We start from the raw sequence: 18,027 nt of genomic DNA on the forward strand, positions 1-18,027 counted from the left end.
TGAACAAATATGGTTTTAATAGGCAGAGTCAACACAAAGAATGACATTCTTTTGGTAGTTTTAGAATTCTACTTAGATTGTTGTAAACATTCTTTGCTTATTAAAATATAATTATTTAAGATTAATACTAAAAGACTAAATAATTCAGTTCAAAGAACGCATCAGAGTTGTTAAACGCTTACCTCTTTAACTATGTATCAAGGAATTGTTTGATATGTCTTATGCTAACAGTTTTTGCTGTGTTGGAGAGGTTTTTTTAAACATCCTTAGGCTTAACTGCTTATAGCAGTTTTGTGTTTTACTGAGGCGTACTTACGAAGTGTCAATCTTATGGTTATAAACGATGTTATTGCTGTGAACATACTGTGTTTTTTTAATTAGACAAAGTTTCCTTTTACACAGAGTAAGCATTGAAACATTTTATATTAAAATCTCACATTCTATAAACTTTGTCTGTCCATTGTCTAAAACACTATTTATGCACCTAACTGCATTTTTATGCCAAATGAAAACTTGCTAACTATTTGGAGAAACACCCCACAGTAAAGGTTAATAAGTAAGATGGTAGTTGAAAAAAGCATATTATGCATTTTTTTAAGTTTTAGGGCCCATAGAAAATTTTAGTCTTTTAAGTATCACTCTTGCTAATCATTTATACAAAAATATCTGCAAACTAAGCCTATAATCCAAGTGCATCCCAAGCATCATTCCAATTCTTTTTCAGATAGCCTAATTAAACTAATCGAGATAATATTGGTTTTGTTCCTGATTTATAAGTAGGTTATTTATTTGGATACAAAGCTCTGATCTTTCCAGGGGGATTTTTACCTAAATTTAAAATGCCATTTGTGTCTACATATTCAGTTAGAGTGGTTGTATTGTCTGCATATAGTACGCATTAGGTTGCAAGAATCTTTGGCCTATCGTTTACAAAGATAGATAGTAAACAAAAAGACTCGAGCACGGAGCCTAGCAGCATCTCGCACGGGTTGTCCAGGAAATCGGAGGTCTGATTATTGGTTTTAATTTATTACATAGATAGGATTTAAGCAGTCAGTTCTCTACCAGTCACACCACAATAGTTGAGTTTCATTGCTAGAATAGAATAAAACACAATGTCGAAGACTTGACAGTTCTAGTAAAGTGACACAAACACTACTTTTTACCTCAAGAACAGTGGATATAATACTATTTCACTGTCTCACTAGTAGACAGGCCTGTCCTAAACCCATATTGGGAGGAGGTGTAAAGATGCTTAATACGCTTAGGCTTCATAAAAGTCTCAAGGCTCTTTATAAATATTTCCACAGTTAAAACTCACGGGAACTAAGCTAAATCCACGATAATTTGGGGGACTTTGTGGGTCACCTTTTATTGAATTGAAAGCTATCGGCATAGCGAGCGATACTAGTTTTTACTAAAGAATATTGACTGAGGTCGGTGACTAATACAAAGTTATTGGACGAAGCACGCACTTGTATTCCAAGTATGATCGATAACAAATAGTCAGAATTGATGTTTGGAGATAGTCTGTAAACGAATATGCACATGTAAACTCATGTGGTAAGCGAAGGTCTGCCGTTCTCGTATTCGTAATGGCCACACGCACTTTTGAAAAATTCAAGACAGTCTATCAGGATGATGAAAATCTCCAACGATTATAAAACATATATATATATATATTATACAATATCTATTGATATTGTTGAATGGGATGATTGAAAAAGAAAACATGCGCTAAATTAGAGACTTCTGACGGCCGCCTAACTAACTTGGGAAAATTGAGGGACAAATCTTTCCAATACATTCTTGAAACGGTCTAAGATAAAAGGCATAGGTGATTACGTTGCTCGCATCGATCCTTATGTTGAGTTATTCCCCACGGAACTGGATCAACTGATACACCTTGATCCATGTTTGGTACCATGTCCAATGGGATGACTGTGATGAATGGAAATGAAAACCTGTGGTCTGAATTAGTTACAAGTGCTTGAAGCCTCAATTGGACCGTTGGAAGCGGAAATCGTCCTAAACTGTAAAGTTGAGAATGAAATCCTTCTTACACACTTCTCGAAGTGACCTTAAATGCGACTTCTCTGTGGTCTTGATTTATGTTTAAACACAAGTAGATACGACTCTTGATTATCAATATGCGCTGTTATCTCTACGACACCAAGTAATTCAAGCATAGAAAATTATATACTTTTAGATAAGTATTTGCTGTTAAAATCATAATTATTTATCAATACTACTACTGAACTTGAGAGTTTAATTATTAAAATATGGTTTTTTTATTTATGGTGTATTTTTTGGACGTTAATTTGTTATAGCTGTGTTGGGTTAAAAGTTATCATTTTGTAGATAAATCAGTAACGTTTTCAAAAATTTTGTAATTTGATTTAATTATAGTTAAATGCAAATTCTTTTATTGGTGTTGTGACTTTAAACGTCACAGATTAAAAAAATATTTATAGATAGTTGAAAGTAATCAAGGTTTTAGTACTTGACCATTTTGTTTACAACATATCCAAAATATATATCTCATTACATGAAACCGAGCCATTTACTGTATCTACTAAAGCGTTTATTTGAAAAGGTTTTACCAGTCCCCTAAGGGAACGATAAGTTGAAAGAACAAAGGACCGAGCACAAACCCAACTTGTTTAGCAGCAGGTTCGAGATAAGGCAGCTCGGCTACGATTTATGTTCCAAAGCCTTTCCACAGAGGAAACAAAAAGTTGGAGTGAAAAATAACAACTTTGTTTTATTTGGATTCGTAAAGTTTTCCATTCGCACTCCACCTAAGTCAGTGCTAAGTAAAGAGAGTTCACTTTCTTATTCTTTTTCAAAAGCTTGTCTTTCTGAGTTGTTGCTAAGTACTTTGATAAAATAGCTGATGGAGAAACCATTCACCGACTTACAAGTTATGGCTTGAATAATTTTCAGACAGAAACAATAATTTCTGAATAACTTTTGTGATGTTTTGTTACAATAATTTCTTAACAAAGCACTTAAGTTGTTTCAAATGCACCTGTTTCGTAAAGTTAAAGTACATTTCGCAATAATTTACAGAAGTAAGTAATGTTGTAAAGTTTGACCTGTTCATTGTTTAAGGTTTTTATTTTACTAACTTCGTTATCAGACTTTGCTTGTTTTGATAATTTAGGCAGCTATACGGTGTTGAAATAAATATATCCACATTTTAAATTATAACATTTAATTTCTCTTACACCTGTTTTTTCTTTGCCATGGCCAACTGCACATAACAAATCTAGGAAACCTGTTCAGGTAAAAATGGAGAGATATCACTCCATACCTCTTGTACCAGTCTACCATGCACAAGGGACCATTTCGAACCATTTTCTGTAACAAAAGGGTTAGAGCTTTGAACTAAATAAAATAATTGTTTTAATGTAGTAGGACAACTATACTTTAGAGGGAAAGTATAGCTATATGCATGTTTTGTTTTCTTAGATTTATACATTACATTAAAACTAGGAAAGGTTCATTAACTACAGTACATCAAATGTGTTCTTAGAAGCGCTAAATAACCCGTGAATTGTGGACGTAATCCAACTACTGGGGAGTAATAAAGTTTGTATATTTGAATGAACGTGTTTAGTTAAAGACATTCTCACATTGTATACGGTGTGATTCAGATAAGAATCTTGAACATTAGGATGAGTAGAACTATAACAAATAAATCTAATTGATCACCGTAAGTCACATACGGAGAATCCAATTAAAAGTCTCATCAGATGTACTGAGTGTGACAAAACCTGATATCCCAAAATCTTAACATTTTCAAATGTAGACACAGTCAACGTTTTAAAACTCCGGTTAAAACATTATTGTGGTGAAAACTTTTCTTCAAAAATCGTTTTAGAACGGAAAGCCAAAGACAAGATTTAGGTTTTACAAAAAAACCCATACTTTCTATGCTTTTTGAAATAAAGAAATTAAAAAAAAACTAAATTATAATCATTGGACTGGACGTGATGATTAACAAACTATATTTACCCAAATTTGGTTGCCTTTAAAAATTTAATATTTTGATAAAGTTGAAATAGCCGTACTAAAATAATTATGGAAGGGAACGTCAAGTCGAAAAGAAATACTGCGTATATGTAAACCATCTGTTAGTCTCTAGCTATTTTAGAATAAGGAATCGAAGGATGATATTCAATGTTTAAAAATAAAATATTGTCTATATTATTAAATTCAAATTAAGTAGTAAAACATTAAAACATCGGTATTTTACTTTTTTGTATATTTTACTTTCCATTTCCCAACCAAACCTGTATCTGTGGAAAGTGGTAGTTATTTTCATGTAAAGTAGACGTGTATAAGGATAAATCTCGTTTTGTAATACAATTTTACCTGTTTAACATATACTTTTGAATTCATTAACAAGTATTACAACTAATCATAATACAAAATCCTACAAAATTACCACATTAGCGACGATAAAATGTTACGTGTGTTTAGAAGAGGGCATTTCATACGAGAAAACTACAAAATGTGTTAAGTTTCTCACAGGTTATAGTCTATAAATATAAAACCCTTACATAATTAGATTTATAAGGCCAAAACACGGGACCTTCTTCTTTAATTCAGCATCACGTGGTGCTGACAGAGTTTGACAAAGTTATTGGTATTCAAAGAGGATAGCATTCACAATAAGTCAAATTCATCTGTGAGGTAAGTAAGCTGTACGTCAATAAGTTTTCAAAAAAAAAAAATAGAAAATGTGATAGGAGCAACAAATGACAATAACGGGGAAACTAAAATCAGTTGGATGTGTATAATTATATGTCTGAATTATGTTCCCTATAATGAGGATTCACACTCATTTGGCCACTACAGTATTTATTCTCCTGTTATACAGCAATGAATACAGATGGACCAAGGAATCTGAGCGCGCGGCCGCGGCTCTACTAGCCATCCACGAAACGTTTACCTCACCTAGGCAATGCCATTCTGTAATTGATTTAAAAGAACTGAAATATCCGAATACCTTTTATTTGAATCTAACCACGAGACAACTGAATAATTCAGTAAATATTTCAGTTTTTGCTCTTGGGTCACGAGAATACCGAAAATGGGCCCTAAGGGAAAGCCCAATGTTCTTGGAAAAGGCTCTTTCCCCGCTTACCGATCAGGCGGATGGCCGGTTTGCGCGCGCAGTTCCCTTGGCCCATTCGGGCACTTGCTTCTTCAAACTTTCTTCTAGTTGAGAATAAGATATTTTTTATTTCAATTGCTGTTTTGGTTTGTAAGTATCGATGGAAAATTACTGGTATGATAATTGTAATTAACTAGCTTTACCTTGAACTTTCTGAGAGACAGGTTCTCGTACCATTCTCGGTACCCATCTCTATAGCTGGGAGCTCCGAAGGTGATGAGACCTGCCCCCACCAAATGTCCATTCTCATATAGCACAGATACTCCCTGCAGGTCTCCACAGTGCAATGTACGGTTCATTCTGTAGATGTACTGCATACCTGTAGGAGTTATAGAGTATTAGACTATCGTCAGTTTATAGATGAAGATCTGGGCGGCTGAACATATTTAAAAGTAGAATCAATCAACTGCTTCTTCTTCTTCTGATGACAAGCCAATCACTTGAGCATAAAAAGCAGATTGTCTGCCCCAGAAAAATGAAAAGAAACCTTAACAGTAACAACATGACCATAAAGCACTGGTTTTAACCGAGCAGATCTTCTGGAAGAAACTCCCCGTACATGGTCAAATTGACAAAGACAACTAAAATCTCTAATACGTGCTATGTTTCAAAGCAATCCTAAGTTTTCGAATATCTACTCCCTTCGTCTCCCCCGATTTTCTTATGGCCTGGAACGCAACAAACAGTGACTGCGTTGATATCAAGAGAAGATAAAACCTGTTAACAGTTACAGACATATTTGGAGTTAAATATGAATAAATAACTGAAAAACGGCTTTAAAGCTGTCAGTGAATATGTTAATTGAAGTGACTAATTTCTTTTGGCGAGGTATGGATGTATGTTTTGTACGGAGGAAAAACTTTTGTTTCGCGTCACGGAACGTCACGCATCACGCTTTGTTCGCTCTGTAGCTACTAGGGGCGGGCCTATCGCGGCCATCTAGATGGGAGTGCATTTCTCCGTTCAGTGGCTATCCAGGTGTGCTAGTGAGAGGTAACTGTCGCTCCTTGTTGAAGTGACTACTTCTTTCGGCAGGCTATGGATGTATGTTTTGAACGGATAAAAAACTTTCTTATCGCGTCACGCCTGTTTATGTTTTCCACGTGCATTCAAAGTAGTATAGGCAGCTTTGCCGAAATACGAGGTATGAACTAACTGTTATATAAACATCTGATCTGAACTAACAAAATTTGACGTTAATAAAACAAACGATGAAAACATAAGTACAACGAGATATGGAACAATAATAGATATTGTGTTTAGAAGATATTTAACTAGATTTTATTTGAGAATTTTTATTTCTTATTTCAGTTATCGTAAACCCATAATTTCATTTTTAGAATATGATGACAAAAAAATTAAGTAATTATTTCGAAAGTACAAGATTGTAGTGAAAATTATACTGGCCTAATAACAGAAATTAATATAAAGGATAAAAATGAAATTTATAAATATTTATTACTTTAATTTGGTCATTCAGTGATCATTGTAATAAGTGAAATGTAAAAAATGTTGTCAAAATTTGTATAAAACTAATAGAAAATGTAAAACTTTTTACGTTTACGATTTGAGTGTCTAATATTATTTTAAAATATAAAAAATAACCATTTGATAATTAGGAAACGTACTTTTTCAAGATATATATTCACAGCTCGTTATAAGAAGTAGTCACTTCTGTCGGTTAGTCCCGCGAATGCCTTTCCAGTTTTTGTCTTGTCACTGAACCACATATGAAGATTCTTACAAGCATATTCCCTAATGGCAGTAACCTCTGTTTGAACAAGAAAAATCTATAAAAAAATACTCAAAGTAATGACCAGCTCCCTAACTGCCTTAAACCGCAAAACCAACACCCGTAACACTTTGTCTGAGAACTATCAATAAACCATTAAAGGTGGGTAGGTTTACTTACTTCAGTTCAAACTATAGCATATATATATATATATATATTATATATTATAGCTAATTATAATACAATTGTTCAAAGTATAAAAACTTTAAATTACAGTGTTACATCTGTTAAATACTGAAATGTGGGAATTGAGAATTTAATTTAAGTTATAAATATAGAAGTAAATTAATCTTTCAATAATGGTGTGCCAGCTATCAGGTAGAATAGCAAGATCTTCACTTAGGCGGTGGTTGATTGTGCCGGCTTTTTATTAATATTATAATAAGTTTATTAGTTCATAAAAAGGGGTGGTTTTCTGAATTTGTATAAATTAAAAAACTTATCTCTTCTAAATTCAGATTTGGGTTGAACAATATTAGGTTTTTTTTAAAATTAGAATTGGAAAAGTTGAAAATCTATGGCTCTAGAATTCTGACTGGGTCTCACATAAAATGTGTACTCTTCAGCACATAAATTTTATCAAAAGGTCTTTAAAACGGGAAATACTGGCTATGGGTCTTGCAGCCTAATAAAATTTGGTCTACTGGTCCAAGCACTAGTTTTAAGGGGAATAAAACAAATTTTAGGTTAGTGCCCAAATCTTAGTCTATTAATTAACCCAGTCAAATGGAGAGTCCCCCCCCCCCCCACCCCCCCCCCCCCCCACCCCCCCCCCCCCCCACCCCCCCCCCCCCCCACCCCCCCCCCCCCCCACCCCCCCCCCCCCCCACCCCCATTCTCCTGTCTGCTTTGAAAGGAAGAATTTGAATGGAAGCCTCCCTTTCTTTCAAGGTGAACTGATATAGTACCTGTTATCCTTTTCTTGGGATCTCAGCTGCAGTATAGTAAGTGGTCACAACCACAATCAAATCAGTGATATCAAATTATCAATTAGGAATACCTAAACTATCAAATAAAAATAAATTCTATAATTATAGTTATTTATAATTAATTATCGCCAGCTCTTTTTAATGTATTTAATAACAACATAGCTCATATTAATCCAAACAAAGTAATATCATTTGTACGGCATTTGAGTAATAAATGGCTATAACTAAAATAGCAATGAACATGTGTTATTTATGTCACAAGGTGTTGGACACATTTATACTTCAAAATAGTAAAAAAGTCACTTATGTTACGTTCTTTTGTTTTTTACATTTCATTAATACACGTATAGCCTAGATATTGTTTATAAGAAATTACTACTTTTTGTAATATAAGAACAACTAAACTATAATTAATTAACATATAATACAAATTATTTATATTCATGATTATCGAATCCTTGATATCCAAGGATTGTCTAAAAACTACTAAAACCAAAATGTCGAACAAAATTTCATTATAGGTATTTCAAATTAATTAAATTATAGTTCAGCTATTTTTTATATCTTAAACAGTAATAATTTTAATGATGAACAAAGAACTATATTTATAAAATGTAACAAACCAAAAAGTATAACATTTAGTTACTTTTTACTATGTTGAAGTATAAACATGGCCAACACTTTATGACTCAAATAACATTTGTAGACCACATTACCATTTTACTTGTGGCCATAAATCAAATACCATACACATGATTTTACTTTGTTTTAATTAGTTTGAAACAATAATGTAGAACGGTAGAGGCTTTAATGATTGTATTTTAGTGAAGCTATATTTTTATATGTAAAAAGAAAAATAAGAAATATATATATATATATATATATATATATATATATATATAAAGTTATCACTTAATTTCCTCATATTCATTGTCATTTTTCAAATTGTCAACAAATTAGTTACTTCTTGCTGTGTATTGTCTAATAAATTAATGTAATTAATAAGTAGGAATCTTATGTTTTGTTAAATAAATTGGAATATTGAATTATTGGGTAGACTTTAATAAGCAGCCTACACTCTTTAGTCGGTTGTTTTTATTGAATGGTTTCTTTTTATCCTAATGAATAATTCAATATTACAGTCATTTGTCATGTGAACAATAAACAGCAAGAAGTAACCAATTTGTTGAGAATTTGAAAATGACAATGAATATGAGAAAATTGTGTGATAAATTTCTTGATATACATGTGGGTTTGGCTACTGCCATCACAAAAGCGGTAGCTAACTGCTATCCGCGCAATCTATTAAAATTGTAAACGTATACTATTTCTGATGTGTATTTCTAGGCCATAGTTGGATTTGTTATTTTTTAATGTTATTGTTAAATTGATCTTATTAAAAATTGCAATTTATTATTCTTGTAAATTGATTATAACTCTTGTTTTGTACGATTAATATATAACATCGAATTTGGATAATATATCAAATAGATCGATAATAACAATTGAATAACGAGTGTAGGCCACTTATTAAAGTCTCCTGGAATTATTCATTAAGATAAGAACAACCGAATAAAGAGTGTAGGCCACTTATTAAAGTCTACTCTAATCACTTTGCAAATGATTCCACTTTGTTTCAATTAACTTAGGATAAATTTGAACAATATTTTCTGTAAAATAAAAGCTGCTGGCAATTATTAATTATTCTAATTATAAATATCTATAGGTTAAATGTTTATAATATTCAATAGTTTAGATATTTCTAATCAACAGTTTGATCGTCATAATGGCCACTTACACTGCAGCATTTGAAACCTGCCAATATTTAAATACAAGGTGACTGCCCTTACTTTAGTAATAAGGCTTGTAGATAGCAGTAAAATGCAAATTTATCCTAATATTTGTTGTAGTTATTTTATAAATTTTCTTTGAGGTATAGTATTGATAAAATACAAGCATATAACCTCCCTACCAGGTGGCTTACCGCCCCACTCAAGTAGAATTTTCTCCCTTTTAGATAAAATAATTTACTTTAGTCTTATAGCCTAGGCCTTTACACACGTTTATTTCATTATATTGCTAGGGCAGGGTACAAGTGGACGCGGTTTTTTATATTGAAATTGGCAAACGATATAACTTAATCATAACCATCAATAATGATTAATTATTTTGAATAATTAATTATAATCTATATTAACAGCTGTAAACACTTTCAAATAATACACGTAAGGTAATATTTCAATTTTACATAAGTAACGTTTGATTATTAAAAATGGCAGTCAATTTTAGAAAACTACACAACATTGCTTTGAAAAATGATAAGACATGTTTTTCGTGGCTTCAACATGTTGGACTTGTACCGAAAAACCCATTGTGTGAAATTTGTGAGAAATAAACAACTGTAACTTTGAGAGGAGCAAATATGGTCCTCTTCAGTCTTCCTAATTTTGGTTATAATAATGTTTCATCACTGTAAATATTAAATTCATACTTTAATTTAAAACATATTATTGTTATTGAGGACTATAGATACTTTTATATCGATTGATAGTCTAGGATTTGAGGTGCGAATATAGGTATTGATGATTACAGTACATACTTCAATATGAAAAACCTGCTATACTATTAACATCTTAAACACTCTTCATTCAAAAATCAACAAATAAACAAAAAACGCAAAGCAGAGCTTGTAAAAGGTCTTGTTAATTGAATTATTATTTTTTTTTCTTAGCTTTAAATATTAATATTCAAAGATGAAGAGAAATATCATCAAGTGTCCTAACCTTAATCAGTACTAAACTTTAATTGTCATGCAACACATTTTTAATTCTAGTATTACTAATTAAATAAAAAATCACTAACTTATTTACCTTTGTCTCAAATGGTTATATTAAAAATTTCAGTCAGGAACACTAAACAACCGGTAAGAAGGCGTCAATAACAATTCACTACACAGACACAGAACTAAATAATTTTACTCTCAATCTCATTCTCAATAAACAAAACGTGAAAAAAAGAAGAAGTGAGAGATATTAACGTTCACAAGACAGACTAGAGACCTATTGTTCCATACAGCCTCATTGTGAACTGATTTGATGTTGGTCGCACCAAGACTCACACATCTAATTCGGAAACACTAACCTCTTATTTATTGATAGAGATTGAGTACTCATTTAAAAAATAAATAACAGGCAGTATATAACAATTAGAAGAAAACTATTAATAAGGATAGGAAATAACGAAAATCTAAGTCAATGTAATATCAATAGGAAGGTATAGATAATATTCGAAAATAACGGGAATAGGCTCCAGATTAGTAACTAAACACACCATTGAGCGTATATATGAATGTAAAGGAGTATATTGGATCGTATAAATTGTGTGTAAGATTAGTTAGTGTTACCTTTAAACTTAGTGTTGACAAATACTGCCGGCTTCACACGAAAAACCTACCTCAAGATAGTATCCATCTCTTTTTACTCTATGGCATAGAGACGTATGTTTGTTTTACGTCTGATAAACCAAAATTACAAATAGGCCCAGCAGATAGCTAGCACTGCAAGAGGACGGTGTAATATACGAGCGGGGCTGCTTTCATTGCCAACTTCTATTTGAAGGTACATTTGGTAATTTCGTTTCTGTCCCCAACTTGACCTTATTCTAAATAATTGCCAAATTAATATAATCCTAAATTTAGTAGTTTATGTCAAAACCCAAAACTTAAATTCAAAACATAGCTAGGGAATTAATTTTATTTCTTAATGAAATTAATATATCTTGAATAATTTTTAGCCAATTAAAAATAAATGTATGGTTAAGAGTCGTCAGCAGTATATGCAAGAATTTAACTTGTAGAAACTGCACCTAATCGGTCATGATATCCATCCAAAAAGACTGACTAGAGCCATCGCCTAGATAGTCTGCTGCAGGAACAGTACCTCGACCAATTTTAGTTTTGGTAAGTGTTTTCAAAATGAAAAATCCACGAAGACTGTCAGAAGATTTTGTATACGTTATTTATGCAACGTGATACGAACATGTTCGATTTTCTCCTTTTATTTTCAACTCTGAATAATTTCTGAATCTTTACCTACTCTACTTTCCTTTTTAAACTTGTAAACCCTTGAAATTATCAAGTTTCTTTATAAATGAAATATTTTTATGGTTTTGTAGAATATTTTACAATTTTGAGTTGGAATCCACATTTACTGTAAGTATTATCTGAGCATGTAAACTTGGTTGATTGGGTTTTTAAACCCTGAATTTGTTATTCACTTTCCCAATATTCACTACATGTGTCAGTCCTTCTTTTTCGCGACATCTCCTTTCCATTGATGTTCATAGTTATAGAAAATCTTCTAATTTTAGTTTTGTACAGTTGTCCTTTTAAACTTATGATGATCGTTGATGTATTTCTAATTCAAATTTTGGAAAATCAGTTTCTCTTGCAAATTTATCTCGAACTATTTTATCACAATTACACACGCCATTAAAATACTATACTAGATTTTCCAAACGTATTACAACGTTAATTGGAGAGACTTTCTTCATCCATCCTAATACATATTTCAAACTCCAATCTTGTTTAAAATATTTGTTAAGGTTTATATATTGATCCCAAGCTTTCAATACATTTATCTCTTTCTGTCATAGTAAACAATAGAAAAGATAGAGTGGAAATTATATGTTACATGTTAGTTCTAAAACTCAATTATCACACGCTCTAACATTTTAGTATCCTCCCTAACACATGGAAACGGGCTATTCACTTGTCACTGAGTTTTTAGATATTCTGTCAAAATGTCCATTAAAAAAAATATTACTTCCATTAATTGCCATGCACAATATAAAAAGTGGCAATAAGATGTGACAATTTTGAAAAATAATTGATTACTGACAAACACGTGGATTGCAATACATTGAATAAGAATGTAGGTAAATAATTGTGGCAATGTGAATAAATCGTTAACAACAATGAAATCTGTAAATAACGTCAACAATGATTAATAGTGTTGATTTGTTGATCGCAGCTCTTTGACATTCAGAGTAAAATACTATCAGCCAATTAAGATAAGGTACATTGATGAGCGCTCTTTTCGGTATAACATGGCCGATTTAAACAGGTGTGGCACGGTCGCACCGGGCTTCAAGCATATGGGAGCTTCCACCTTGAAAGTTATTTAAATTTACTAGATAATATATTAAAAATTATTAATAAAGAGGGATTTTCTAAGCACACTGCTACTATAACAGCAATAAGTTTAGTGTGATAGTATTGTTAGTTAGTATATTATCATACTACAATATAGAGTATTCTGTTAATATTTCTCCATTACAATGGAACACAACATTTTTTATATCTTAAAACCATCTATAAACATTCTTAGGAATTTTAGTATACAGTGTACAGCAATTTTAAAATTTATATAATATATAAATTTTAGATTTTATGTGTTTAACCAGTCAACAAACATGACTTTTGTTTATGAATTATTGTTCTTAATTTAAATCGCAAATCATATTAAACATCGTTTTTTTATTTTATTTAATAGGTACAAACACAAACTAAAATGTAAAATATAGAAGCAAATTAGTTTTAATTTATTAATGGTTTAATTTATTTCCTAATTTTAGCTAATACTTAAATATTATTAATATTATAATATAAGTTTTCTCATATTATTTGTGTGTAATACTACGCCTATGTGCGATATGGTCATAATTATAGTCGCTGAGAAGAAGGTATGGAAGATGGGTGTCAAATTGAGGAGTACGCAGTAAATGTTTGCAACGGGCCCCACGAAAACTAGTTGCTGCCCTGTGGTATAGTACTCCACTAGAGCCCATGGAAGAAGAAGGAGAAAACAAATCATGGCTAGATCACCATATGTAAGTTAACCGGGCCTGAAGCCTATTGCACTTTCAACGGCATTAAATAATAGAAATTTGTCCACATTTTATGTGTCCTACATAGGGCAATAAAATATTCTTTGGAGCTTCTCGAGAATCCTCCTCTAAGCCTTTCACTTTACACAACATTGAGAGTGTGTTTATTGTCCTTCTAGTTAATGGATTCATCATAACTTTGGCTTTTTAATAACTCATCGATTGTCGTTTATCAAATACGAAAATAAATGATAAAATACTAGAATAAAAACTACGATATAACATAACATACTTGGAAATTGTAAACGTATTAACAATATCATAATGCTTCAAAAAGTTGAACAGCGAAAGGGTGATTCTTTCCGTACTTTTAAATAAAATCCATTATTTTTTTTGAAACTTTAACTGCTGCTATAATAAATGTAATATAAACATAATAAAACATTTAGCTGTATCTAAAATGTATAATATATTTCATATAGATATATTTTATAATCAAGTTAGTTATACACATTATACAGTTTCTCTTTGTACACTAGATGGGATGAAATCTACTTTACAAACGGATCCGGATGCCCTTTTTTTGGTTAGTGATAAAAACAAAATGGTAGCAAGTTTAAATCGCTAGCCATAAAATCTAAAATTGATACACAATTGATCTACACAAATTTTACTTGATATAACGTTTACAGGTCGTAAAAAACAAAATAATTCTGCAAGAAATAAAATATATTTCTATGTATTCATTACCTTTAGCTGCTGTGTTAAGAATAGTGTATCCCTATTTTTAACCCTCTGTTTCTGTTTTAGCAGAATAGAATATAACAACTGTTGACGTCATCCAACAATATGAAGGTATGACTTAGAGAATTGGCTAGCCGGTCCCGCATAAGCCATTTTTCGTTATCACAAAGGATGCAGCTGTTTGGTGAGTCAGACGGAGAATGAGTCATCGTAAGAAAACAAACAGTGCCATTCTTTCTGTGCCATGGAGGTGGTGGTGGTATCAACAAACCGTGTTTGTGTACACTCTAGTCTGGATTTCGTTGGTAGGCCTACTTGGCTGTTCACTGGGTATCAAGGTTTGTTTATTGATAACTAGCCTATACTAGTGAAATGTTATATCTGAAACAGTTAATTGTTCAAATAAACATGAAATACTATTAATTTTGGTTTGAAAACTCTAATTTTCATATTAAAATTGAACTGTAACGTGTTATTGGTACTTAAGATGTCGTTGATAAAAGTTGCAAGAATTCATGTTAGGTACCTGAATATTACATTTTTGTTCTGATAGCTTTGTTGGTATTAAATTGTCTGCAATGGAAAACCTGTTAGGCTTACTGCTTTGTTTTTCTAAATCCATACTTATTGCAGTATTACCATTGAGTAATTTTATACAGTTACTGGATAACTTAAATCTTTCTATTGTCTGTTATGTTACTTACACCTTTGGTTGACTTAGCTACCTAAGAAGGTTGCTGATCTCAGTGGTTTATTGCTCTGTGTTAACAACTTTTACCTCTGCTTTTTAGAAAATTGATAATATAGCTAAATAGGCCTCTAGTGATCTATTTTTACTGGCTTTTTAGTAAGCAATGAATTTTAACACCTGTACTATGACAGGCTTATGCTGACTTTAGGTCAGTGAGGATAGTAGTAGTGTGCATCGATTGCAGTCAATGTGTTCAACTATGATACATCTTTAGCTATATTGTATGTTGTTAATAACTTCGCTGTAACACGAGTTATGTACCGACTTTAGGACTGTGGGGATACTAGCAGTGTGCATCCACTACAGTCAATGTGTTAAACTATGATACCTCTCTAGCTATATTATGATATAGTGGTATAGTACGATAAGCGGATCTGGTTTTTATATTGTTTTTGTACAATCATCTATAATATTCGTATATCCAATACGACCTTTATTGAATATATCCAATGTCAGTCATGTCAACATATATATCTAGTCATAATAACGTTATGTTTGAAATTAAAATAGTTAATACATTACACATAGTAACAATCTCATTAAGACATTGCATGTGGTGCGGTCACCAGCGATCACCAAACATCACTAGTGTGGCGGTCGCCGGTGACTGCACTGCATGCTCTTTGTTAACAATAAAGGAGCTAGGGTATATAACGATTAAACAAACATTTAGAACTGGAAATAAGAAAGACTCATAAATAATAACGAAATCATAACAAAATTTTATAAGTGAAAATATGAAATATGCGTAACTATTTATGTTTTCTCCTGGGTAGCAATGGGGGAAATTATAAGATTAAAGGTCGAGGTGGGAAATCACGAATTTGACGTTATCAACGTATTCTGCTCATCCTCCTGAACAAAAAATAAACCATGTATTTAGGGGTGCAAATGACAAATTACATGATTTTAGAGGGTTATATACATAAATAGTTAAGTTCTTAATGTTTTAATGTTCTGTTGTGTGCTGTGTCTGGATATCTGTAAATATTATCTGCAGGTGGGACTGATAGCGTATCTGTTATCTGAGCGCTCTGGGGCAGAAGTCAGAGATAACGTGTACTGTAGCTTGGATCGAGTGAGTGTGTGACAATCATGGATCAACCATCCACTAGTTCGACCAATCGTAGTGAATTGGTGTGTCGGAGTGTTTTGTTGGGCATGTTAGAGGTTACGTTTCTACTGAAACGAGATTATTTAGTTTCTGTACATTCTGTGGAACACACTAATGGTAAGTGTTCTCTAGATTCCATTTATATACGTATTCATATTAGGGGTATTCATGATTTATTAAGTTTTTTACACGGTACATAATTGCCTTTCCATTACAATTCAATTTATATTTCTGATCAGCCCCTCTAGAATTGGATATTTTACTGATAGGTACTATCTCGAGGAATGTTTTTCTTTCCTTGACATTATTGCAGGGCAGCACCGAAGGTGCTGCCGAAGCCCGTGCTGATGGCCGGAGGCACTCGTCTCAATTCGATAACAACTAATTAATTTGTAGCTAAAAATTTAAGAAAAACATTGTTCATTTGGATCAAAATTCTGCTCATTTCAGTATTTTTTTCATTTACGTTTGCAAAGATGGCATCGCATCCGATGACGTCATCACGATGTTGAATCATGGTCACAAAAAGTCACGTGATGCCCGATGTGGATTTAGAACATGGAAATATAGCTCCACGCTTGAAAAGTTGTACCATTTTTGATGTTCTAGAACTTCGTTATTTCTCATTTCTACCCCGTCAAACCTTATATTGTTTTGGTCTGTAGAACAATTCCAATAAATTAATAACGCGAAACTCGTAGTTTGCCGCTCCGGCCGTTAATGTGACAATTACCGCAATGGGGTAGGGTACGATTAGGGGACCCGGTTTTTTTATAGGTATTGAAGAATGTAATCATTGATACCTAATATTCGCATCTCAAATCCTAGACTATCAATCGATATAAAAGTATCTATAGTCCTCAATATCAATCCCATTTGGCTTTTCTTACTTCGGTCCCCAGCGGTACAACGGTCTGCCACCTGAAATGAAATATTTAAGTATGAGGGCGTATTAAAGACAAATTAAAAAAAATGTTAGCTTAAGGAATTGTGAAGTTATTTTTATTATTTGGTTGTATATTGTATGTTTAGTTTATACATGACCTGAGTTATTTTGTAAAACAACATCAATGTTGAAAATCGCTCATGAATAAAGGCCTTTTTATTTATTTATCAATCATATGTTTTAAATTAAAATATGAATTTAATATTTACAGTGATCAAACAAATTATTATAACCAAGATTAGGAAAACTGAAGACGACCATATCTGCTCCTCTCACAGTTACAGTTGTTTCTTTCCCGCAAATTTCATTAAATGGGTTTTTCGGTACGAGTCCAACATGTCGAAACCACGAAAAACACGTCCTATCATCTTTCAAAGCAATGTCGTGTAGTTTTCTAAAATTTACTGCCATTTTTAATAATCAAATGTTACTTATATGTAAAATTGAAATATTACCTTACGCGTATTATTTGAAAGTGTTTACAGCTGTTGATATAGATTATTTAAGTTAATTGTTCAAAATAATTAATTAGTATCGATTTATTATATCGATGGTTATGATTAATTAATAACGTTTACCAATTTTGATATAAAAAACCGGATCCTCTTATCGTACCCTACCGTAGCAATGATTAACAGCAAGAAGTTGTTGAAAGCATCCTCTCTAGAAACCGTACTTCT

The 18,027-nt window shown here is 32.2% G+C and overlaps 2 protein-coding genes across 4 annotated transcripts in view; one reads left to right on the top strand and one right to left on the bottom strand.

Annotated features, from left to right (window-relative positions):
• Window positions 1-3,200: 3,200 nt before the first annotated feature.
• On the bottom strand, window positions 3,201-6,487 carry LOC124355058. The gene is made up of 2 exons (XM_046805970.1): window positions 5,329-6,487; window positions 3,201-3,363 (listed from the first exon to the last, which is right to left on the bottom strand). Exons 1-2 carry the CDS (start codon window positions 5,500-5,502, stop codon window positions 3,217-3,219), a joined length of 321 nt encoding a protein of 106 aa, XP_046661926.1. The 5' UTR covers window positions 5,503-6,487; the 3' UTR covers window positions 3,201-3,216.
• An 8,198-nt stretch (window positions 6,488-14,685) lies between these two features.
• Window positions 14,686-18,027, top strand: part of LOC124355060 — an 88,285-nt gene continuing 84,943 nt past the window's right edge. Inside the window, exon 1 of one of the 3 annotated variants that reach the window (XM_046805973.1) lies at window positions 14,686-14,874. In XM_046805973.1, coding sequence (XP_046661929.1) covers window positions 14,737-14,874 — 138 coding nt within the window. In that variant the 5' untranslated portion in view covers window positions 14,686-14,736. The remainder of the gene's footprint in view (window positions 14,875-18,027) is intronic. The other 2 variants (XM_046805971.1, XM_046805972.1) reach the window with 2 other exon arrangements.

Source organism: Homalodisca vitripennis, chromosome 2 (assembly GCF_021130785.1).
Source record: "Homalodisca vitripennis isolate AUS2020 chromosome 2, UT_GWSS_2.1, whole genome shotgun sequence".
Taxonomy (NCBI): Eukaryota; Metazoa; Arthropoda; class Insecta; order Hemiptera; family Cicadellidae; genus Homalodisca; species Homalodisca vitripennis.

Coding starts and splice junctions, on each gene's coding strand:
- LOC124355058 (XM_046805970.1), bottom strand. CDS start 5,502: ATGCAGTACATCTACAGAATGAACCGTACATTGCACTGTGGAGACCTG. Junction 3,364..5,328: donor TGTCTCTCAGAAAGTTCAAG/GTAAAGCTAGTT, acceptor CTTTTGTTACAG/AAAATGGTTCGAAATGGTCC.